This window comes from Jaculus jaculus, chromosome 9, assembly GCF_020740685.1.
Source record: "Jaculus jaculus isolate mJacJac1 chromosome 9, mJacJac1.mat.Y.cur, whole genome shotgun sequence".
Classification (NCBI taxonomy): Eukaryota; Metazoa; Chordata; class Mammalia; order Rodentia; family Dipodidae; genus Jaculus; species Jaculus jaculus.
In genome coordinates this window covers 94,401,981-94,427,978 of record NC_059110.1, presented here as the reverse complement: position 1 = coordinate 94,427,978, position 25,998 = coordinate 94,401,981, and the positions used below count along the sequence as shown (strand labels likewise).

At 40.0% G+C, this 25,998-nt stretch overlaps 1 protein-coding gene across 4 annotated transcripts in view; it reads right to left on the bottom strand.

Annotated features, from left to right (window-relative positions):
- Acaca (acetyl-CoA carboxylase alpha) overlaps positions 1-25,998 on the bottom strand; it is a 334,197-nt gene that overhangs the window by 66,481 nt on the left and 241,718 nt on the right. For all 4 annotated transcript variants that reach the window (XM_045158041.1, XM_045158040.1, XM_004664543.3 and 1 more), the window contains 4 exons: positions 17,218-17,487; positions 12,345-12,442; positions 6,988-7,108; positions 6,264-6,374 (listed from right to left, as the gene is read on the bottom strand). In XM_045158041.1, coding sequence (XP_045013976.1) covers positions 6,264-6,374; positions 6,988-7,108; positions 12,345-12,442; positions 17,218-17,487 — 600 coding nt within the window. The remainder of the gene's footprint in view (positions 1-6,263; positions 6,375-6,987; positions 7,109-12,344; positions 12,443-17,217; positions 17,488-25,998) is intronic.

Below are 25,998 nucleotides of genomic sequence, written 5' to 3'. Positions count from 1 at the left end.
AAAACAAGGCCTATGTGAAGTTGAAGTGACAATGCTGCCCACTCCACAGCAAAAACTAAATAATTTCTTCCTTTCAAGAACCTCCTTGACCCTCTCACAATGTTTTTCACAGCAGCATGGGTGAACACAGGCACTATACAGAGCAGGCCCCTGGTCCTACAGACAAGCCCCCTCAGAGGAACTCTGGTACTATGCCCATAGATACTTCATATTGCATAGCTACAATTAAATGTTTATGGTAAATGAGAGGGAACTGGAGAAAGATGTGCCTTACTTGTACTGAGTCTCAAAACAAGATTAAAGAATTAGCCCCTATAGGACTATGTGCTTAGTGATATTATCACATAATTTCCTTTGTCCTGGTAGATTCAGTGGAAGTAGGGATCTGATCTCACTAAAAGGGATGAGATTATGGGATTCCACCCACCCCCAAAAAAGAAACAGAAGCTTTAAAAGTCACATGACTTCCTGAATAATCTGTCACCCACACATCACAGCCACTTGGCAAAGGCCTTACCTGCACTAGAAGTCACTGTCCAGAGGACATCCACAGACTACAAATCCTGATTTCTGTGCAAAGGGTGGGCTCTCATCAAGCCTGGGACTAAGAGATAGCAGGCTCTAACCTATCAGTGTTCCCTTACAAGAGGGGACCTTCCAGCAGAGGTGTCTCTGGACTATATGTTGAACACATGAAACAAAAACTACAGAGGATCTGGGAGGGAGAAAGATGAATGTTACTGAATGTTCAAGAGGCACCCTGATGTAGGAGTTAATGATTCTGCAAATCATCCCAAGGATCTATCTTACCAACACTTCAAGTACACAAGTTACTGCCTTTGCTAGGCCAACATGAGTATCTTCACACAGGGTGGTCAGATGGAAACATCAAGCCTACTCTATCACTAAGGGAGGAATTCCCAGGAAACTGGCAACTCCAGTCCCTGGAATTAGGCCTAGTACCCAGAGAGATAACAGAGCAAGCCCTTACCAACTTCCATGATTTATGTCATCTCTCTCATGACATCTGGACTAAAAAAAGTGAGCAGTTTTTATTTATTTATTTATTTATTTATTTATTTATTTATTTATTTATTTATTTATTTGTGCCTTGTGGACATTAAACAGAGACTTGAGCCCTTCAGCCCTTCAGTAATGAAATGTGGAGGTAGAACTTTATGTTCTGATCCTGAACTAGTGTGTCAATTGCTTCAGTCTTATCATCATCTAAAGGGCCCTGACCACATCAGTCTACCCCGGAAGGCAACAAGGATTCACAGTCATGTATCCTTCCTCAACTTGGTAATGTTTTGAATATTTTTCAAATAACTGCAGGCAACAAAGCAAGGCAGGGGCAGAAAGGAATCTAGACACTGAGATCACAAGGGGAAAGGGATCAAAATATAATGTGGGAAGAACCTTTGGATTTTGGAACAAAGTATACAGTGGCACAGAATGGTGCTAAAGAATAAAAACATGTGCAGTAAAACCACTGAATATGAAAAAAGAAGCCAAGATACTTGTATTTTACATGCAGCTTGCCACTAGTGGAATGAAAGGAGGAAGTAAGGGAAGCAAGGAAGAAGGGCGGGAGGAATCCCTTCAAAAGTAAGTCTTTGGAAGCAAAAGATCGAAGAGTATAAACTAATTACACACTGACTGCAAGCATACTATGTGTGCCAAGTTGGAAAGTAGCCATAAAAGCATGATACACATGTATAATTTTTTAAGTTGGGAATGTGTGTGCCTGTTTAGCTTCCTATCTATTAAAGGAAAAGTTTACATGTTGCTGCATTATGTGAGGTTGATATGTGTGTCAACCTTTTCTTTTCATATCAAACCATATTAAGCAGAATAAAATCTGTGATGAGGCTGGAGGAAGGAAGAAAAAGAAAGTTTTTTTTTTTTTTTTTAAACCTCTGTCTCAGCAAAAGTTTTCATTAAAATTTTAGACAAATGATCCCTGTGTCCTTCTCTCTTGCTGCCTGGGGCTCCATGCTATTTCTATGCAAATAACAACCTCGTGGTTTATATCTTATTATTTCCACTGGAGCTGCAGCGACATGACCTGAGACGTGTAAGAGGTGGGATGTGGCGGGGGTGGGGGGGGAGGTGGAGAGGAGAGAGAAAGAGAGAGGCAGAAAGGGAGAGAGAGATGGAGTGGGTGTTCACTCAAGTGTGAAAAAATATTGTCAGGAGTGAGCGTCAAGAACAAAAAAAAATTGCAGGGATAACGTGTTTATTTCAGTCCCCCCACCCAACCCCCACCCGTTGCAAACCGGCACCTTTTAAAATTCATTGGGCATCAGGCGATCATGCACAATCCATCTGCTTTCACTTTAGCATTTGCATTTCATGCCTCCTGGCTTTTGATGTGCTGATACTTTGATGCAGTCAGGAGACGCGCATTATCATTATTTCAATTTTCAAAGGGGTCAACGGGATCAGCACTTGCACACATAAGATCTTTTTTCCCCCCTACAACCTCTGTGCACCCCCTTCCTATTCTTCACCCCAATGTTTAACATAAAGAATAAAGACCCCTAAAAGGTGGGTGTCAAATGCTTACAATCTAAGGCTGCTGTAAGGATCCACATACCACCTACATTTCCTTCCACTCCACACACAGGTACATACATCCTATAAGCAAAATGGCCAAAGCTTAAGGAGGAGCCTACAACGTATTTCAAACACACAAATCCTTTCTCACACATGAATTCTTGGGGAAGAGCACATACAGAAAAAGAGAAATCTATAAGCAAGATACAGAGACAAAGAGAGAGATGAACACTCACAAAGACAGACATGCATCTGGGGGACTTGCACGTACCCAGAATAAGCATACTCCAAGCAAGAAGCCTGGAGAAAGGTGGACAGAAAGACACAAGTACACACAAAGACAGCACATGCGGGAGGAGTCAGAGCTCTCAGATAGTTTCCTTTTTTTGTATCAGATAAGTAAAGGGACTGGTAGGACATTCTTAGTGAATATGCATGAAATCCTGTCTTCTGGCAGCATGACTCTACGTAAGAGGTACAGATACAAGACAGTAAAGAGGCAGAGCAGGAATAGGAAACCTCTACAAATGATCACTTCCTTCAGCTATACACGATCATGTCCTTCAGGAAATGAGCACTGTTAAGTCACAGCAGCAGCCTTACTTGTCTTTCCCTCTGCAGCTACGCTTTTCCTTTAATAAGCAACCCTGCAGGCTAGGAAGAAGGGGTATATAGTAACTATGATCAGAGCAATTCAACTGGGTTTTATGAAACAAATCGCTAGTATTTTCTGGTCACAAATGAAATTCAACTGACAAGTTTCAAGCAACCTATGCTCACAAAGAAAACAGAAAACCAACAACTTTTGATTCTGGTAATATTCTTTGTGTATAAAATAGTATCTGGATATGTGACGGGGGAAACTTATGTAAACAGTTACACTTCAGAAATAAGCACTCTACTCATGTATGAAAACATCATGAAAATACAGGGATAGTTTCTTTTTAAAATTCTAGCCTCACAGGCAATGGAAGTTTCTAAAACTCTTCAATGTCCATCACTATAACATTCTAAGGCAGTATTAAAAAATGCAACTTAGCTGGGTGTGGTGGTGCATGTTTGTTTTTAATCCCAGTACTTGGGAGGGAGAGGTAGGAGGATCACCATGAGTTTGAGGTCAGCCTGGGACTTCAGAGTGAGTTCCAGTTCATCCTATGCTAGAGTGAGACCCTACTTTGAAAAAAACCACAAAAACAAAACTGCAACTTAACAAAAATTAAGACTCTCAGTAATTTCTCTCACTGTAACAGTCTTTAGTAACAGCAGTTCTTAATCTTTATTTCTAGGCTATTCTCAAAAAAAAAAAAAAAAAAAAAAAAGATAGCCGAGTCTGCTATTGCTACTCTGTCTTTCCTTAGAGAAAAGCAAATCCAAAAAAAATGATACAAAATTCACATACTGACAGAGAAAACACTCAACACACCTGATAATTGCTATGTTTTTTTGGCAACCCTTCAAGCTAGTTGGAGCAAAGAAATTGTGATTTTTTTCTAAGTCAGAATGATAGGATAGCTGGGCATGGTGGCGCACACCTTTAATCCCAACAGAGGTAGGAGGATTGCCGTGAGTTTGAGGCCACCTTGAGAATACAGAGTGAATTCCAGGCCAGCCTGGGTTAGAGTGAAACCCTACATGGGGGGAGAGGGGGGAAGATAGGATAGGAAACTTGGCCTCTATCCTTCTACTTAAAAATCACGGTTTAATAAAAATACCTATAAGTTTCATAAATACAATGTCCAATACATTTTACTATGTTAACTCTACAAGCTCAATCACCAAACCATGTAAGTGAGGTTTATTCTGGCTTATAGACTCGAGGGGAAGCTCCATCATAGCAAGTGAAAATGATGGCATGAGCAGAGGGTGGACATCACCCCCTGGCCAACATAAGGTGGACAATAACAGTAGAGTGTGTGCCAAGCACTGGCAAGGGGAGACTGGCTATAATACCCATAACCCCACCCGCCGCAACAATACACTGCCTCCAGGAGGCATTAAACTTCCCAAATCTCCATAAGCTGGGAACCTAGCATTCAGAAAACCTAAATTTATGGGGGACACCTGAATCAAACCACCACATTCTGTTCCTGGCAACCACAAACTGAAAACTATCTATGATGTATTATGCAATGAATTCAGTCCAACTTATAAAGTGCCCATATTTTTAGTCAATCCTAATGATGTTCAAACATCCCATAATCCAAGGTTTTTAAATTGATCCATAATACCAAAAATGTATGTTAGCTGGGTATGATAGTGCACACTTCTACTCCCAGCACTCGGGAGGCTGAGGAAGGAGGATCACAGTGACTTGGAGAATACCCTAGGTCTACAGAGTAAGTTGCAGGTCAGCCTGGGACAGAGTAAGAACTGGTCTTGGAAAAAAAAAAAAAAGCTGTGGTGGTGCACACCTTTAATCCCACCATGGGGAGGCAGAGGTAGGAAGACTGGCACCCTAAGACTACATACTGAATTCCAGGTCAGCCTAAACTAGAGACCCTACCTCAGAAAACCAAAAATAAAAATAAATAATAAATAAAATATGGAAGCCAGGTCTGTGAGGCAGAGGTGGGAGGATAACCATGAGTTTGAGGCCACCCTTAAACTACATAGTGAATTCCAGGTCAGCCTGAGCTAGAGTGGGACCTTACCTTGAAAAACCAAAACAAAATAAGGTATAAGCCTTTCTTTGGAAGGTAAGATAAATGTCCACATCATACTCTTTCTAAGCAATCCATCTGCACTTTTCACTCAATATTTATCATATACTTTCTTTACAAGAGATTGTCATCGGTGGGTGCCTCCTTTCATGTGTATTTATGGGTTTCTCAAAAAATTAAATCAGGGGCTGGAGAGATGGTTCAGTGGTTAAGATGCTTGCCTATAAAGCCCAACGATCCACATTCAATTCCCCAGTACCCACATAAAGCCAGATGCACAAGGTGGTGCATTTATCTGGAGCTTGCAGTGGCTAGAGGTCCTGCATGCTTCTCTCTCTCTCTTCTTGAAAATAAATAAAAATTAAAAGGATTAAAGCACATATCAATACCTAAGTCAATGTTTAGTTCATATTATAAAGCCAAAATGGGAATCAGTACATTTGGAACCTGTAACAACTTCCTGTGCAAGAATAAACAGCTTCCTCACATTACTTATTCATAGGTAAGAAAAAGGGAGGATGAGCCAGGCGTGGTGGCGCATGCCTTTAATCCCACCACTCGGGAGGCAGAGGTAGGAGGACCATCATGAGTTTGAGGTCAGCCTGACACTACAGAGTGACCTCTGGGCTAGAGTGAGACCCTACTTCAAAAAAAAGGGGAGGAGTTAGACATGGAATAGTGCCTAGCACACAAGAACCTACTCAAAAGTATTTGTTGGAATGATATGAAATGAAATGAATGGGCAAAGATGATGGTGGGAAAGAGGAAGTTTAAGTTGCAGAAGTCATGGACTGAAGAATCTCCATCCAGTCAGGACCTTGGATCAAGAAATAACAATTGTCGGGCATGGTGGCACAAACCTTTAATCCCAGCACTCCAGAGGCTGAGGTAGGAGGATCACCACGAGTTTGAGGGCACTCTGAGACTACAAAGTGAATTCCAGGTCAGCCTGGACTAGAGTGAAACCCTACCTCAAAAAAAAAAAAAAATAAAAAATCACCCTTAGACAGCTTTATATACTCTCCCCAAACCCTAGCAACTTACTTTGTTGAGGGCGCCAGCTCCTGTCAGAATTAAGTGAGAATTCTCAACCTGGATGGTTCTTTGTCCCAGTCGGACAAGGTAAGCCCCAATCCCGATGGCCCGGCATGTCACCTTAAAACAGAATAAATCCTTCATGTCATATCCAAGATGTAAAAAATAGATAAAATGTATAAAGTTCACATAAATAGGAACAAATACTGTTTTTTATGAAGTCTTTCTAAAAACAATACAAAATAATTTCTTGCTCAAATAGAAAAAAAATTCAATTAATGAGTTTTAGACACTCCCAGAGTCATGGCTCCTTTACTTGTCCATTTCACAAATACTTGGCCTCCCCACTACAGCACCAGCAATAAATGCACTGAGAAGAAATTCCAGCTTATTCAGTGTCTTTAGATTATTTGAAGGGAGAAATAAACAGAAGTGAAACTATAAGGTAAAATAAATCTAGGGGTGTTTGGAAATCATAGTAATGCATATTACCCTATCTGCTCATTTATTGTGCGTATTTTAATAAAAATGTTGATGCAAGAAAGATACATTTTCAAGAAATGATATTTGGGACAACATAGCTGGGAAGAGGGGCACAAATAAACTTAGACATATAGCCAGCTTTTCAAAACACTTCACATCCTGTGTGCTGGGGATATAGCTCAATGGTACAGAACCTTTGTCTCTTACAACATAATGTCCTGGGTTCAATCCCTATTCTAGGAAGACTTACCAGACTAATAGTGATGATCTCATCATAGGCCAGTGAGGACTCGCCAGCAATCATTCCGGAACCACGAAGGTTCTCAGCTCCAAGTCCCTCTTCTTTCCCAATAATATCTGTTATCTTGTACCTATTGGACACAGCCATGCAAAAGTCACTGAAGTTAAATAGAGGAACAACAACCCATAAAAATAACAATTACCACTAAAAGGCTGCTAGAAACATTTTGGAAACATAGTTAACATAGGGATTTCACTCAGTCTGGTTCTCACTTACTTGATGTGATATGCTACAACAGAGACAACAGATCCTGGAATTAAGCAGACAGGTGAAGTCTTTGCTCTGATACACACAGTGCAGTGGCTCTGGGGATAATAATAACTATACAATGGGGATCACAGTATCACCTCTTAAAGATGGTAGATATGGAAGGTAAAAAATTTAAGCAATGAGAGGGCTTGGCACATTGGCCCTCAGTTTTTAGAGGTCGTTCTCACTTTCCTTGGACAAATTTTTTAAAGATAGGCCAAACTGTATCTCTAAAGTAATAACCACTAAATCTATAATTTCAGGCAAACATATAGGAGTTAAAAAATACAATTAGGGGTGGCATAGTGGCACACACCTTTAATCCCAGCACTCGGGAAGCAGAGGTAGGAGGACAGCCGTGAGTTCAAGGCCACCCTGAGAGTACATAGTGAATTCCAGGTAAGCCTGGGCTAGAGTGAGACCCTACTTTGAAAAACAAACATCCAAAAAAAAAAAAAAAAAAAAAAAAGAAAAACCCCACAAAAAAATTAGGGAGGTAGTGGGAATGCTCAGCCCAATTTCTTAAATCAAAAAACTCCCTTTCCAAGATAAGAATGAAGTAGAAGGGGCTGGAGAGATGGCTCAGAAGTTAAAGTGCTTGCCTGCAAAGCCTAAGGAACTGGGATCAGTTCCCTAGTACCTAAGCAAAGTCAGATGCACAAAGTGGCACATGCATCTGGAGTTCATTTGCAGTGGCTAGAGGTCTTGCCAGGCCAATTCTTCCTTTCCCTCCTTCTTTCTCTCTCTTAAATAAAGAAATAAAATATTTAAATTAAAAAGAAAAAAGAGTTAAGTGGAAGATCAGAACAGTGTATTTCCATTCACAAACTACAAGTTTAGGCACAAGGATTCCTGGCTATGGTTCTCTGGAGGTGCAGGAGGAATGTGTGCATGAGTAAAATGCTGACCAAATTGTCTAGAGTATCCTGTGAATCTGGTAGGAGTCACTCATCTGCTTTCCTGGCAGAGAATTAAGGAGGGAGAGCTGAGTCTGGGAAGATGGGGAAGAAAACTAATAAAGGATACATATACACACAAACACACACCACATGGCTGGAAACAGAAGCTGGCTGTATTTAACTACTTAATAAACAGAGACATTAGGCATAATATCTTTTACATTAAGAGTGCTTTGAAAAAAAGTCACTTAGGGTGCCATGAAGCAAGTAAGTTAGTGAGGATATGGTACCAACTGTATGAAGAGAGCTTTATAAAACTTCAAAAGAAAAAAGTAAGATATGTCATATTTCTCTTTTACCTCTTTCTTTCTTTCTTTTTTAAGGTAGGGTCTCACTCTAACACAGGAATTTACTATGAAGTCTCAGGGAGGCCTTGAAGTCACAGTAATCCTCCTACCTCTGCCTCCCAAGTCCTGGAATTACAGGTGTGTGCCACAACGCCTGGTCTATCATGTTTATTTTTAGAAAGAGTTAATATAAAGATGTACAACCCTCATAAACTAACATATAAACCCAATACAATCAAAACAAAACTGTGGCTGAGGATGCAGTTTAGTGGGAAAGCACTTGCCTAGCAAGCTTGATACCCAGCACCCTCCCACCTACAGTAAAAACACAAACAAAGAATGTGAAAAATATAGCCTCCTACATAGTTAAAACAATGTGGCTTTAGCCCAAGAATAGCCAAAACAAAACAAAAAAATAAGAATGCATAAAATAATTATTCAGTAAATAGTACTAAATAATTAGCATTCAAGAAAGTGCTTGCTGAAATTATAAATGTTCAGGCTCACTGGTAATCAACAATACAAGTTAAAATAACAATTGCTGTTTAATTCTCACTTTACTAATTGACAATAATCAACGTTGGCAAGAGTAGAGAAAAATCAGGAAAGGAAACCAGCACCATTGCATACTGCAGATCAGGAATGAGATGTGAGGAGGGAAATATGAAAACCTTTAAACATGGATTTTTGGACCTCTATTTACACATCTAGAAATTAACCCACAGGGAATAATCAGAGATATTCCTAAAAGTTTACAAAAAAGAATACTCAGTCTGTGGCTATAATAGAAAATAAATAGCCTGCATGTTCAAATATAACATATCATGGTGAGATACTATGCATCTATTAAACTTAACATTATCAGATATTATTTTATGAATATACAAATTTCCTTCAAAATAATTTTTAGTGGGGGAAAAAAAAACCCTTGAAGGAAGTTTGTAAGAGCCAGGTATGGTGGTGTACAGCGTTAATCCCAACAATTGGGAGGCAGGGGTACAAGGACTGCTATGAGTTCCAGTCTACACTGACACTAGGAAATCATGTCAATGAGACCCTACCTTAATTAAAAAAAAATAAAAATAAAAAAGTCCTTGGGCTGGAGATGGCTCAGAGGTTAAGGCACTTACCTGAGAAGCCCAAGGTCTCAGGTTCCCTAGTAACACATGTAAGCCAGATGCAAAAGGTAGCACATGCAGCAGGAGTTATTTGCAGTAGCTAGAGGCCTTAGCACACCTATTCTCTCTCTCTCTCTCTCTCTCAAATAAATAAATAAAATATTTTTTTTAAATCTTTAAAAAAAGGGCTGGAGAGATGGCTTAGCGGTTAAGCGCTTGCCTGTGAAGCCTAAGGACCCTGGTTCGAGGCTCGGTTCCCCAGATGCACAAGGGGGTGCACACATCTGGAGTTCATTTGCAGAGGCTGGAAGCCCTGGCGCGCCCATTCTCTCTCTCTCCCTCTATCTTTCTCTCTGTCTGTCGCTCTCAAATAAATAAATAAATAAAAATTAAAAACAAATAAAAATCTGAAAAAAACCCCACTTATCTACTATAATCCCAATTATGTAGAAAGAAAGATTATTGAATAACTTTACAATTGTGGCTTCAGGGTAGTATTGTGGCTGATTTTTAAATTGTTCCTTCATAATTGCTTACATGTTTCAACTTTTATCAATTTTACTTTTTATTTTAAATCCTTATGAACTTAAAAAGTATTAAGTATAAATTTCTTCTATAAAAAAAATTAAAATAGATTGGGCTTCTGTGTGAGAAGGAAAAAACTCAGTAGCACAAACCAGTAAGTTAAAAAGGAGAGATAAAGGGAAGAGAAAGGAAGGGAGGAGGGTACTTAATAGGTTGCTATTGTATATATGTAAGTAGAAAAATAGATTAACAGGGGTGAAAAGGCCCAAAGTGAGGTCAGGGGAAGAGATTGAGTAAAGGAAAGGTGGAGGAAGGGCTAATCAAAATCTAAGAGGATGCAAATAAATCATATGGAATCCTCCAGTTTCAGACAATGGAACACTCAGGAGCCATAGATCGTTTTTAGAAAATTTTCAGTGCCAGGGATGGATACCTCCAGTAAGTTGTTGGCCAGGGAGGTCCCTGATGCCCCCAAAACATTATAGGCCATTGCTAAGTCCCTTGGTTTCCCACCAGGAATCGATGCTAAGACCCTATTGCTGAAGACTCCACATACTTAGACTGCAAGTCCACTGAGAAATCCTGCTGGAACTGAGCTGGTAACCTACTCCATGTAGACCAGCTGATGGAAAGCTGGAAGATGCCATTCTACATGTAGTTCAGTGGGAGAAAGAGATACCACCAGTGAAGATACTCAACAGTGGACACTGCAAACCTTATAATTGGCCAGCCAGCGGGTGCAATAGGGGCATGTCTGTCATGGTGGAAACCAACTGCCCTCCAATTGGACTGGAGGTCTGCTCCATGGGGTGGTGGGAATACATCCCTGATGCTGAAAACCTAAAACAGGGGTAGTCATGAGCCCTAGGGGTGTAACATCTGCTGATGTCCGGAGAAGTGTATATACTATGCTTATTAAACTGCCCAGTAAGCACTTCTCTTAATATTCATACCCTTATATTAATGCTACTCTCACTTTGGGTAGAGAATCTTCTCTTTTCAGATGGCAGTGACCTTGGGATGCCTCACAAAGTATTACAGTGCTGGAAAGAAGTGACTGGAATACTGATAACAACTTGATCACACCTTGCAAGGCTCAGGGTGTAATGTGGAAGAGGTGGTGGAAAGAATGTAAGAGCCAAAGGAAGGGTAGGACTCCTTACAACATGCTCCTCCAGACACAAAAAGGGCTGCATATCCATGACCTCACTGTGCCTGACACTACCTACACAAGACCATCATAAGAGGAGGAAAAGATCATGACAGCAAAATAAAAGAGAGGCTGATTGAGATGGGGAAGGGATATGATGGAGAATGGAGTTTCAAAGGGGAAAGGGGGCGGGGAGGGAGGGTATTACCATGGGATATTTTTTATAATCATGGAAAATGTTAATAAAAATTGAGAAAAAGAGCTGGGTGTGGTGGCACACGCCTTTAATCCCAGCACTTGGGAGGTAGAGGTAGAGGTAGGAGGATCGCCGTGAGTTCAAGGCCACCCTGAGACTAGAGTTAATTCCAGGTCAGCCTGGACCAGAGTGAGACCCTACCTCAAAAAAACAAAAACAAAAAAAAAAAAATTGAGGAAAAAAAGTAATTACTATAAATCGGGTGTGGTGGCATAGGCCTTTAATCCCAGCTTTCGGGGAAGCAGAGGTAGGAGGATTCCCATGATTTCAAAGCCACCCTGAGACTACTTAGTGAATTCCAGGTCAGCCTGAGATAGAGTGAAACCCTACCTTGGAAAACCAAAAATAAATAAATAAATAAAATAATAATAATACATAAATTAAAAATAATAATTACTATAATTATTATTTAGAAACTAGGCATGGTGGCACACAGCTTTAATCCCAGCACTCAGGAGGCTGAGGTAGAAAGATCATTGTGAGTTCAAGGCCAACCTTGAGACTATATAGTGAATTCCAGAGCAGCCTGGGTTGGAGTGAGACCCTACCTTGAAAAACAAAAACAAAATATTATTTTAAAACTTCCATCAATAATAAGGTGCTTCAGCTAATAAACAGTAGAGCTAAAATACAAGTATGTGTCATAGATTATGTAAAAAGCAGTCTTCAATACTCTCAAAGTCTTACAGCAGGAAGGAAGAAATTAACATAGTCTCTTTGTTTTTAGTCATGGCCAGATAATTCTAAGATATAAGTACTTACCTAGATTCTCCTTCATCTTCCACATGTTCACAATGGACAGAGTTGAGAGCACTGACTCTCTTATAATCTTGAGGGGTGAGATATAAATACTTGTATCCCTGTGAAGCACAGATCATTTTTAACTCATTATTTTCTATTATTGCATAAGTGGAAGACACAGCAAAACATATATGATGAAGCTTTTTCCACAACTTCCTTCAAAGTACTGCATCATTTCCTGAGTTACTGTCTAACAGGATACTAGCATAGACAGTTCTCCTCTGAAAGACAGAATTTTTAGCTGCTCACTGGTTGCCCTTGACAAAAGATACCCTATAGTTACAACTCCAATTTCAAGTATATTCCATTCATTTCATTTCATTTTTTTTTTCTTTTTTTCTGAGGTAGGGTCTCGCTCTAGTCGAGGCTGACCTGGAATTCACTATGTAGTCTCAGGGTGGCCTTGAACTCATGGCAATCCCCCTACCTCTACCTCCGAGTGCTGGGATTAAAAGCATGCGCCACCATGCCTGGCATAATTGATTTTTTTGTAAGTATACACATACACACCTAAAAGTAGAAAGCTGAGGCAGATACGTTTAACATGCTTTATGTATGAACAATTCAGTAGTATTTTTGTACACTGAGATGCTATGTAACCATCACGACTGATTCCAAAATACTTCAAATAACCTCACAAGAAATGTCATGTCTGATAGTGGTCACTACCAATTCCTATACAATTTATAGATGAACTTTATTAGACTATAATTTTCATGCAATAAAATGCACCAGCCGTAAGTGTTATAAATGGTTGTTTCGATTTTTTTGGTTTTCAAGGTAGGGTCTCACTCTAGCTCAGACTGACGTGGAATTCACTATGTGTCCTCAAGGTGGCCTTGAACTCACAGCAATCCTCCTAACTCTGCCTCCTGAGTGCTAGGATTAAAGGCGTATGCCACCATGCCTGGCTGATTTTTTTGTTTTAAGTTGAGACATTTGTCTGCATATACTGCCAAAGTCAGCCTTGAACTTTTGCCTCATCATCCTGAATACTTGGAATTACAGGTTTGGACAACCACACCTGGCTTTAGTTATTACGATTTAATAATTTCTGACAAATACATATACTTGGGTAACAAACATCATAATCAAAATATAGCACAATTCCATCATACCTTGAAAGAGTCTAAGGTGTACAGACAGGGAAGGTAGTAAATGCACCTGAGAAAGGGGCCAGGAAGGTAGCAGTACAAGGCCAAGAGAAGAAATTATTCCAAAAATAAAGCAAAGACCAACTATGTCAAGTGTTGCTGAATCATCAAATAACTAAGGTGAGAAATGAGAATTCACTGTGGAATTTTATAGCATGGGATCTGCAGTGACCTTGACAAAAGCAGCTTCACTGAAGTGGGTTCAAGAGTGGGTGAGGGAAATGTGCTTGAAGACAAGAATAAACAACTCTTTGAAGAAGTTCTGCTCTGAAGGGAAGAGAAAACAGAGAAGGGATAGTGACTGTAGGATAATGATAACTGTATACTCCAGGGGAAATGCCAAGAAAGGGGGGAAAGAGGGGGCAAAGTGCTGATCTTCATCCTTAAGTCAGTAAACAGGGAGAAAATGAAGAGGTACAAGAGGAGGGACAGTTTTAGGAAGGAGCAGGGACTGTTCATTCAAAGTACAGGAGGAAGGGTAGAAAGTACGGGTAGAGGCAGATATATCAAGCTCATGGAAGCTCTCGTTTAGATTAAGTTTTGTTTATTTTTTTCCTTTTTGTTTCTTGCAGTGTTAAGCATCGAGCCCAGGGTGGAACCTCTCTTCTGTTTCAGAGTAAATTGTGTGTGTGTGTGAGGGGGGAGGGATGGGATCTTATACTGGCTGAGAGTGAAGATGGGGGAAGAGGGTAAAGAGCTTCAAGAGGAAGAAGTTTGGTAAGCTTGAATTTAAGTAGAATCAGTCACCAGAATGCCTTCTCCATTAAATGTTAGATGTGTTTGTGTCTCATGAAGAAGATAGACAGAGGGTTAAACAAGATTTTTTTAAATAACAGCATCCAGTAAACTGAATGAATAGAAAAGGGGGGGGGGACTGGAGAAATAATTAGAGGTTAAGGTGCTTACCTGCAAAGCCAAAGGACCCAGGTTCAAATCCCCAGGACCCATGTAAACCAGATGCACAAGGTGGCACATGCATCTGGAGTTTTGCAGTGGCTGAAGCCCCTGGTATGCCCATTCTCACTTATCTCTCTCTTTCTCTCTCTCTCTCAAGTAAATAAATAAACAATAAAAATTTAAAAACTTTCAAAAAAGAAAAGCAAAAACAAAAAGGGTACAGGAAAAGTGATGATTCTGTTATATAATTAACCTTGGAATTTAAGATAGATAAGAATGATATATGGGTATAAGCAAGGGATGGAGAAGACAAAAAAGTGGTTAGAACACATTTTTTGGGTGGTGGTGGGTTCAAGGTAGGGTCTTACTCAAGCCCAGGATGATCTGGAATTCACTAGGCAGTCTCAGAGTGGTTTCAAACTCAGTGATTCTCCTACCTTGGCCTTCTGAGTGCTGGGATTAAAGGCATGTACCACCACGTCTTTCTAGATCACAACTTTTGTCGTTTCATAAGATTTCTGGATTTAAAGAAATAGAGGGAGATCACTGAAAAACAAGATAGAGGAGTAGCAAAGAAAGGGATGCTTGAAATTGAGATTATGGAGAACGAGAGTGGATGAGCAAAACTGATAAGACAGGACCACCAGAAGAAAAGTCAAGGATAAAGAGGAGTAATTTTTTGAAAGAAGCATATATGTGGGTACAGCAGTCACAAATAGTAGTAGAGAAAGTGACAACATGGCAGACACTGAAAGATTTAAAGAATAAGGTAATGACCAAAGGGTAAGGAGGAAGCATTCTAATTAGGAGCAGTGGTAGTATGCCATGGCCTGATGACATGGGATTCAAAGATGAAATTTCTGAGACTTCTGGTTAAGATGGTGGTGTAGGAACCATGCCAAAGCAGCCTAGGGGAGAAAAAGCCAATACAAAAAAAACCAAAAACAAACAAACAAAAAAACACCAAAATACACATTTACTAAAAAGTGAGGTGTATAAGAAATTAAAACAGCATCAGAGAAGTAGGAGAGATCCAGAGGATCCAGAGCCCACACAGGCTGGCAGAAGCGGCTCCAGGAGCAGCAACGGAGGCTCCAGGTCTTTGGGGCCATAGCTGCCAGGCTGGGCTTGAGTCACAGGAAAAGCCAGTGCCCAGCTCTGGAGACCAGAGCAGCAGTCCAGCGACCTAGCCAGCCTACTTGAACCCACAGGGCACCAAAGAGGGACCCAAGCAGGAGCGTAGCATAACTGAGACCAAAATCATCCCAAAAGGTACCTGGGATTACACCAGGTCAGTACCCTCCTAACAAACCTGGTATATAGCCCAGAACCGGAAGTGCTAATTGCACCTTTCTTATCAGGATAAATTATATGTCAAATATGATGGATGGTCAGATTTGCCATTCTTAAATAAGCTATATTTTGGGCTTGTTATTTGTTGCTTCTTGATTTATAGTGGCTTTGTTTCCTCTTCTGTTATACACTAGGGAAGCGTCTCACTTGGGTCACAAGCTGACTTGGAACCCTCAACAGATCAGAAATCTTAACCTCCTTGTTGATAGAGGATCTGGTTGTCATAATACCTACTCTTGCATAAACACTGAATGTGTACATTGTTTAGTTAAAATTTAGAATCTATCTGTATTTTGTTCCACTCAGCCTACTTGAATACTCCTATAACAGGCAAACCCAACACCTAGGGTCACTTTTGTAGAAACTATGAGAATCTTAAGATCTAGCACCTTAAGCTCCTACCCTGAAGATATATAACATCAGATTGATTGATACATCTAATAATACCCAGCTAACTAGAAAATCCAAGCATTAAATTAATCCACGATGCAAAAATATATACATCAAAGATGAGATGAGTAAAACAAAGGGTATAGAGTAGCAATGAGTATTAAAGAAGACAGTGTTCCCTCTTCAGGGTCAGCAGCACAAGGGAAAGAGAGAAAACAGTCATTGCTTAAGAAGGCAAAACAGAGGATGAGGTATCTTTAGAGATAGGTTACAAAGAAAGCAAGCAGGTTTGAGAAGAAGATGAGGATATAAAGGATTCTGCTGACAACTGGCCATGAGTCCTGGAAACCACAGAGGTTTAAAGATATGTTTTAGCTTTATCATGTGTTATGCTAAATGCGTTCCTGTTACTTCACCTAATGTCCAACAAAAGAAAAAGCAACCAGTTTCAAAGCTGGAGGAAAATCCAGATGAACACATCGACAACCTGACAAGGTATCTTAAGTAATTTTATAATTAACTATATTTAGTTTTTATCCTAAGTGCTGCCTTCTATTTGTTTTTCTATTTTGTTATTGACCTGGAATTCACTATATAGTCTCAGGGTGGCCTCGAACTCATGCTGATCCTCCTAACTCTGCCTCCTGAGGTCTGGGATTAAAGGCATGTGCCACCACAACCGGCGTAAGTGCTGCCTTTTTTTAAAAAATTATTTACTTATTTATTTGACAGATAGCGTGAGAGGGAGTGAGGGGGAGGGGAGAGAGAGAATGGGTGCGCCAGGACTTCCAGGCACTGCAAACAAACTCCATTGCATGTGACCCCTTATGCATGTGGCTAACGTGGGTGCTGGGGAATAGAACCTGGATCCTTGGCTTTGCAGGCAAATACCTTAACCAATAAGCAATCCCTCCAGCCCCTAAGTGCTGCCTTTTGAACTTAAATTTCTTCCTTTCCTCCACCTCTATACTTAACACAGGAGCACATGCACATGCATAACCAGAGAGTGCCTGGAAGTATTCTCTCTTCTTAGTCTATACCTTGTAAGGATCCTCTGGGTCTACCCAGGCCACATGAAACATGTGACGGATTTCTTCTGCCAGTCCAATCCTTGCTCCACTGTTGGCTGCAACATAGATGCGTGGGATCCCCTCTGCCCTGGCAAGTTCTGAAGCTCTGAGAAAGAGCAAATCCTCTTGAGGCCCAAATGAACCAATCCGATATGTAATGTCATTGCCAATGACAATGATATCCCGGCCATCTGGACATTCAGGGCTTTTAAGGGTCATTTTCCAAGCAACCATGCCGATCTACAAAGATAGAAGCAAATGAATATAGGCTTTATACATACAATTTTCCTCAGGTTTCTTGCAGGTGTGACACTGAACAAACATCCTTCAGGTAAAGATGTGCATTGTGAAAAACCGAGTTCCCTGATGGAAGCTTAAAAAAAACAAGTTCTAGTATGCTTCTTTAGACTATGCTAAATCAGCTGGCTTGCTGTGTATTCCAAAGCTGACTGAGACCTAAAGAAGACAGAAAAACCAAATTTTAAATGCACTCATGTTACATGTTAAAGAACACCGTAACAGTGGTGATTAAATCTAGAATTCCTACTTTAATAAACTTCATAGCAAGATACTATTTCCAATTTTAGTGAGATTTGTTCTAAGGAACCATTAACACATACTAGATTAGAAAGAGTATCAGCTCTCATGGACTTTGCAACTTTTGTGATCTGAGGCCTTTTTATTGTCCACTGGGAATAACCAAAGATGCTTTACTGGCTTGCTTCAGGTATCATCCATTTCTGCAAGGATTTACTATCACTCAGTACTGTATCCTTGAGAGCAGCTCATGCTGCTTTCTTCTAGCACCAGAAAACCAAAAGATGCTCAGAACTAATCTCTCACTGCACTATGATATATGTAAATCTCTGCTCTGTTCAGTAGCATCTGACTAGCCACACAAATAAATGATGCTGACAGAGTGGCATGTCTCTTCTCAAACTCTCATGGCCCTCTCCTTTTTTAATCCCCTTCTATATGAGAACTACTCAATCCTACTTGTTTACTTGCCAGTCCCATTTCTTTTCTATTCACTTACACCTTAGTTACTGCTGCTGTTTTTCACATCTACCTGTCTGTTTCCCACATACCTGAATAAATAATGGTTTCCATTCCTTTCCCACCTTTCTGTCTCTTGCTTCCCTCCCTGCCCCCACCACTCACCCCCAAACACAAAGCCTAACCAGATGAGTACTCTTGGCCCTGTGTAATGGAGCCCAGCCACATCTGCATCCTTGGTCCCTCATCCCCAGGCTGCTGCATATCACCTCATTGGGGAACTGGCCATCAAGAAGGGCCATTAACAGATGTAAATAGCAGCATCCCTGGAAAGCCACATGCATCACCCAGACTCAACCGGGCCAGTGATCATAAGCTCTGAGTACACATTCCTCAATCCTATTGCACTCCCACTGTAATCAGGCTAGTTTTGACGCTTTCCACACAGCTATTTGTGATTCTCTGCATTAAGAAATCTGATGTGTGTGTGTATGAGAGAGACACACCCACTGATGATTATAAGCTATATCATACCATTGGCCAAATACAAAATACATATAATACATAGGAAAAAGTAAGCTATTACTAAATTTTCTCACTAAAGGTGAATATGGGAAGGTGACCACAAAGCTCTAAAACAGCATACAGAAAGCGGCATAAGAAAAATTGTGGTTGTGGTTTTTCAGAAGCTAGTTAATACAATGCCTATATGGCACAAAGTCCTTTTTTCTACTTTTTCATGTAGTCTTCTATCTCATCGGTTTTTCAAAAGGGAAAAGTAATTTTCTGTCTCCTTTCTTCTAGGTTATCTTTGTAGCTAGGAAGATGGGACTTTATAGCAAATTTTATGCTATATTAACCTTAGATCCTACATAGGCCAGCAGCAGCTTAGATATAAGTCCTGAAGAATCTTCCGAATTTGCTGGCTAGTGTAAACACTGTGACTATGTGGCACTGGGCAGGCAAACACTCCTATCTTTCGTTATTACCTGGAGAATCTGTGTCACCTGTGCAGTCAGTGCAGCACTGGCCAGGTCATTATGCATTACTGACTTCTCATTAAGTAGGTGTCAACACCGTGACATTGAGAGCACTATTTTTCTGCCTTTTAGTGTTCTGAGACAGGTCTAGCTATATGTAGCTCAGGCTGACCTGGAACTCATTATGTTGTCCAGGCTAGCTTTGGTTTTTTAATCCTCTTGCTGTAAAGTCCCTGTGTACTTGGATTACAAAAATGTTACTTCACACCTGACTTCAACACTCTATTCTTCAACAGTATCTTTCAGTGACCAGCCTGTCTACATCATGCATTAAACAGTACCATTATAGAACTGGTAGTATTCAGCCAGTCTTAGTATAGCAAGAAGCTTTACTGGAAAACATTTAGTTTTGAGGTAGCATGATAGACAAATATCTAAGACAGCATCTGTGACTCAATTTACATTGAAATTTGGATTTTACTGCTAACCAAACAACAGGGCATACAAGTGGCCTTTGCAGTCAGCCAAACTTAGATATAAATCTAGGATCTGTCATTTAGTAAGTTTGTGATCTTGGTACATATTTAACCTTAATGAGCTTCAATTTCCACATACCAAAATAAAGAAACCCCATGAAGCCTGATGTGGTTGTGCACACCTTTAATCCCAGCACTGATGAGACAAGAGACTGAGTTTCAGGTCAGCCTGTGCTAGAGTGAGACCCTACCTCAAAAAAAAAAAAAAAAAAAGAAAAAGAAAAAGAAAAAGAAAGCCAGCAAACCCATGAGTTTGATGAGTATTCAAAACAATAATTTATTAATTTTAGCATACAAGCCTTGTACTTTCAACCAGTCTGAATAATACCTAATTTCAAAAGTTCCATTCAAATTACATTTCCTTTAAAAAGCTTCCCCATTCTAAGTGAACCTTCTCTTCTCTGTTCTCTTTTTTTGGTTTTTCAAGATAGGGTCTCACTCTAGCTCAGGCTGACCTGAAATTCACTCTGTAGTCCCAGGGTGGCCTAAAACTCACAGCGATTCTCCTACCTCTGCCTCCCTAATGTGGGATTAAAGGCATGCGCCACCACACCTGGCTTTGTTCTCTTACTAAGAACTTCATGTAGAGACTCTACTGGGTAATAGATACACATGACCTGGCTTACTATCTTGAACCATTAGATCATCATCTCTAGTGTCTTCTAAGGATCTCCACATAAAATATGGGAGTAAAACATACTTTCTGGTTCTGCAATCATTTCATTTGTTTCTTTATCTCTCTCCTGCCCTCCTCCCTCTTTCTTTTCCTCCCTTTCTATATACAGTTCAGACTGGCCTGGAACTCTCTACATAGTTTGAATTGCCTTAGCCTCCTGAATGCTAGGATTACAGGGAAATTGCCATGCCCAGCATACTCATTTCATTAAAACAACAATAACATTCTTTTTTTTTTTTGTTTATTTAATTTATTTATTTGAGAGCAACAGACAGAGAGAGAGAGAGAGAGAGAGAGAGAGAGAGAGCGCGCGCGAGAGCACACGCACGCGCACCAGGGCTTCCAGCCACTGCCAACGAACTCCAGACACGTGCACCCCCTTGTACATCTGGCTAACGTGGGTCCTGGGGAATTGAGCCTCGAACCGGGGTCCTTAGGCTTCACAGGCAAGTGCTTAACTGCTAAGCCATCTCTCCAGCCCAACAATAACATTCTTGACAACAGTTGACACTATGAGCTAGAACACTAGTCATGACTGGTTCTTTATTATTATTATTTTTTTGTTTTTGGAGGTAGGGTCTTGTTCTAGCTCAGGCTGACCTGGAACTAGTCTCAGGGTGGCCTCAAATTTACGGCAATCCTCCTACCTCTACCTCCCGAGTGCTGGGATTAAAGGTGTGTGCCACCACGCCCAGCTTTGACTAGTATCTTTTGATTATAGATTAAGAATCCTAAATATCATTAAACTAGTTTGCAAAAGAAAAACAGCAGCAATTATTGAGTGAATATGGGTTACACACCATACTGCACACTACAAGATGACAGGTACTGACAGTTGTTAAGAGCTTAAATGAGGGCTGGAGAGATGGCTTAGCGGTTAAGCGCTTGCCTGTGAAGCCTAAGGACCCCGGTTCGAGGCTCGGTTCCCCAGGTCCCATGTTAGCCAGATGCACAAGGGGGCGCATGCGTCTGGAATTCATTTGCAGAGGCTGGAAGCCCTGGCATGCCCATTCTCTCTCTCTCCTCTATCTGTCTTTCTCTCTGTGTCTGTCGCTCTCAAATAAATAAATAAAAAATGAACAAAAATAAAAAATTAAAAAAAAAAGAGCTTAAATGAGGGAATCAATCTGCTTTGATCCAACTCTCAGCTTCACACGAGCTGTAAGACCTTATACAATGAAACTCTGACAGTCTCACTTTCCCTCAGATAAAATACAAGCACCTTTCTTGGAAGATTATTGTAAGGAACACATTAAATTTGTACATATAAAATTAACTTTGGCATATTAGCTCAAAGATAGCTGTTATTGCTGTGAGAAAAGTGAAGCATGAGGTAACATGTCTGTGTGTATGTAGTAGGGATTGAACCCTAGGCCTCATACACGCTAGGCAAGCATTGTACCACTGAACTACGTCTTTAGCTCAGCTGCTTATACCTAGTGTTAATTTTCTAAGGTAAGGATCACAGAAAAAGAAATGCTATTTCCTTGCTAGAGAAATAATAGAATTACTGTATTTCAGGATACTACTTTTGCCTTAAGCTTAATACAATATGGAAGACAAATATCAATTACAGCACAAACATAAATGTCACTGTCCCCTAAATGCAAGGTCATTTTGGACATCATTAGAAAAATGGTCAAATCCAAACTTGTTTATAGAACTGTAGCAATGCTAAGTTCTTAGTTCTGATAATTATGTGATATTATATTTGATAGTCATATGATGTTCCTATTAGAGGAAGACAGGCCTGGGTGAAGTCCAGTTGTAGAGAACATGCTCAAGCACCTTTATGTGTGTGTGTGTGTGTGTGTGTGTGTGTGTGTGTGTATACATGTGTGTGCACATGCACAAAAGACAAACTGGGTAAAGGGAGGTTACTATATCTTTGTAACTTTTCTAAAAGTCTAAATTATTTTAAAATGAAAGTTAAAAAAAAAAGGTCAGGCATGGTAGTACATACCTTTAAACCCAGCACTTGGGAGGCAGAGGTAGGAGGATCGTTGTGAGTTCAAGGCCACTCTGAGACTATATTATATAGTGAATTCCAGGTCAGCCTGAGCAACAGGTGAGACCCTATCTCAAAATCTATACAATAAATAATAATAATAAAAATAAATAAATAAAAATAAAAAATAAGAGCTCATGCTGGATGTTGTTGTACATGCTTATAATCCCAGAGGTCTGAGACAGAAGCAGAAGCATCACAAATTTGAGTCTATCCTTGGCTACATAGTAAGTCTAGCTATATACCAAGAATGAATCTAAAAAACAAACTTGGATGAGATGGAACCCTACTCCTTCCACAGGAGCTACTGGTAGTTAATGGTTGCTGGGAAAGAGGGAGTACATTTTTCAACCATACTCCACTAAAAGAACCCCTTGAGCCAAGTATGGTAGCACACACTTTTAATCCCAGCACTTGGGATGCTGTGAGTTCAAGGCCACTCTGAGACTATATAGTGAATTCCAGGTCAGCCTGGGCTAGAATGAGACCCTACCTCAAAAAACAAAAAACAAAAAAGAACCACTCACCCTTGCCCATGCTCATTGCTCACTTAACTCAGTGGGTCACAAGAAAAGACATGAAAGCAGGAAGTGGATTAGTTGGGAAGAAGGTGTTTAATGGAGTGTGATGGGGATAGAAGAGGGTAATGGATATGATCAAAATTCATTATAAATATGTATGCAATTGTTAAAAATAAAATTAAAAACTGTGGGCTGGAGAGATGACTCAGCAGCTAAAGATGCTTGCATGCCAAGCTTGTTGACTCAGGCACAATCTTCCAGTACCTATGTAAAGTCAGATGTACAAAGTGCTGTAGGTATTTGGAGTTTCTTTGCAGTAATCCCTGTGCACCCAACTATTTCTCCCTCCCTCTCTTCTTTCTTCAAATAAGTAAGCATTAATTAAAAAAAAAAAAAAACACCAAGAAACATATGAGATGAGATAAAAACATAGGCCCAAAAAGTTTAAATAAGTAAATGTATATATAACTCATGATAACTTTTGGGAGGGGGTAGGAGGGTCATTTGTTACCACTATGTTTGTTGCTCTTTTTACATTTGATGAAAGAAACGTGTTGTCTTAAAAAAAAAAAAAAATGGGGGCCCGGTGTGGTGGTGCACACCTTTAATCCCAGCACTTGGGAGGCAGAAGTAGAGGATCATCATGAGTTCAAGGGCACCCTGAAACTACATACTGAATACCAGGTCAGTCTGAACTAGAATGAAACCCTACCTCGAAAAACCAAAAACCAAAAATAAAAACAAAAAATAAGTAAAAACTGGGGACTAGAAAGATGGCTCAGTGGCTAAAGGCACTTGCTTGCAATGTCTGACTGCCAGGTTCAATTCCCCAGTACATGTAAAGCCAGATGCAAAGTGGCACATGTATCTGGAGTTTCTTTGCATTGACAAGAGGTCCTGCTGCACCCATTCTCCTTCCTTCCTACTTCCCTCTCCTTACATATAACAAACTAAATAAATGAGTATTTAAAAAAAATAAACTTTGTAAGATGGTAAATTGCACAGTGAGGTCATTGTTGCTGCTCTATATGGCATCATAAAGTGATGGCTTTGGAGACCCCAAATATCATTTTAAAATACTCATAATGTATTACTCAATTAGAACAGGATACAATAGTGCACGCATATTATACTTTTAATGGGCAAAATAGTGTGGTGGCTAAGGGTATATTCTCGGAAGCCAGGTTCTAAGACTGAATGTGATTTTACTGCCAGTGTACCAGCCATGTGGCCTTAGGTCAGTTATTAATCTCAGTGCTTCAGTTTCTTCATCAATAAAACAAGGGTAACTGAAAACTATTGTTTACGTTACAATGGTACCTGCATGTAGAAAGTACACTGTTTCATAACTATCTAAAATCGTGTGTGTGGGCATGGGGGGAGGTATGAAAACACACATAGCAAAATGAGATGATAACTCTAGAATGATAAAGTTATGTTTTTAATATTCTAAGTTTTTAAAATGTGTTTATATGACATGAATAGCTCTATACTATTATAAATTTTAAAAAATTAAAAAAAGAATACCAAATTCCACTTCTTAATAGGCACCCGAGTTATGTTATTATCCCAAGTTTGATACATATTTGAGCATTTTCATAATAAAAAATGTTTCTTTTTTTTTTTTTTCCTATTTTATTTTTTGAGGCAGTGTCTCACTTGGACTCTAGCTTACCTGGAACACACTCTGTAGCCTCAGGCTGGTCTTGAAGTCACAGTGATCCTCCCAACCTCTGCCTTCAGAGTGCTGGAATTAAAGGCATGCATCACCATGCATGGGTAAAAAGTGTTTCTTAAAGTGGGAATTTTTTTTTTAATTTTATTGGCTTTATAAATTGTTTTTGTTTGTGTGTGTATGTGTACACATGCATGCACATGAGCACACAAATGCCATGGCATGCATGTGGAGGACAGAGGGTGAGCCCATGCTTTTATACCTCATTTGACTGGGGTTCCTTTCTCTGGATCTCGCTCTGCCATTGCTGTTCTTTGCTGCATTGCTAACCAGCTTCTAGGAAAATCTTTGTATGTGTGTGCTGACCATCTTGCCAGCAGCATGCTACAATTACAGAAGCCTACCACAGCTCCAGCTTTTTACATGGGATCTGAGAACTGCACTCAGATACTCAGGCTTCAGTGGCAAGTGCTTTATCCGCTGGGCCATTTCCCCAGCTTAAGTTAGCCTTTTGAGACAGGGTCCTGCTATGTACCTCTGGCTGGCCTAGAAATGAGAACAGGGAGGCTTTGAACTTGTGGTGAAACACCTGCCTCTGCTCCTGAGTGCTGAAATCACAGGCACACAACACATGCTTGGTCATTCAAGGAGAAAAAAATCTTAACAGCTTAATAAATTCCCCATATTTTAAGAAACTGACTGTATATTTCATTCACACTATAATAGGAAATATTTATATATATAATTAAAAAGAGTGTGGTGGTGTATACTGGTAATCCTAGCACTTGTGAGGGCTGAGGCAGAAGGATTGTGAGCTCCAGGCCAGTATGAGCTACATACCAAGAACATGGCTTTTGTGTTTTATTTTTAAATGGGTATGGTGGGGCATGTCTATAATCTCAGCATTCAATAAGTAGAGGCCAGAGGATGGCTGCAAGTTTAAAGCTGCCTTGGCAACACAGAAAGTTCCAGGCCAGCCAGCCACAGATTATATAGAGAGACCCTGTTTCAAACAAACAAACAAACAAATAAATACAACAAATAAATATCACACAAATAAAACAACACAAAGCACAAAAAAAAAAAGAAAAAAAAGAGAGAGGAGGAAAGAAAAGAAGGTAAAAAAAAGAAAAGATGGTGGCGTACACCCTTAATCTCAGCACTTGGCAGGCACAGGTAGGAGGATGGCTGTGATTTCGAGGCCAGCCTGGAATTGCAGAGTTCTAGGTCAGCCTGGGCTACCTCAGGGGAAAAGGAAAAAAAAAAAAAAAAAAAAAAAAGGCAGGAAGGAAAGAAAGAAAAGAAAAAACATAAAAACGAACCTACTATGTTGGGACTATAATTTCTTTTATTTAAAAA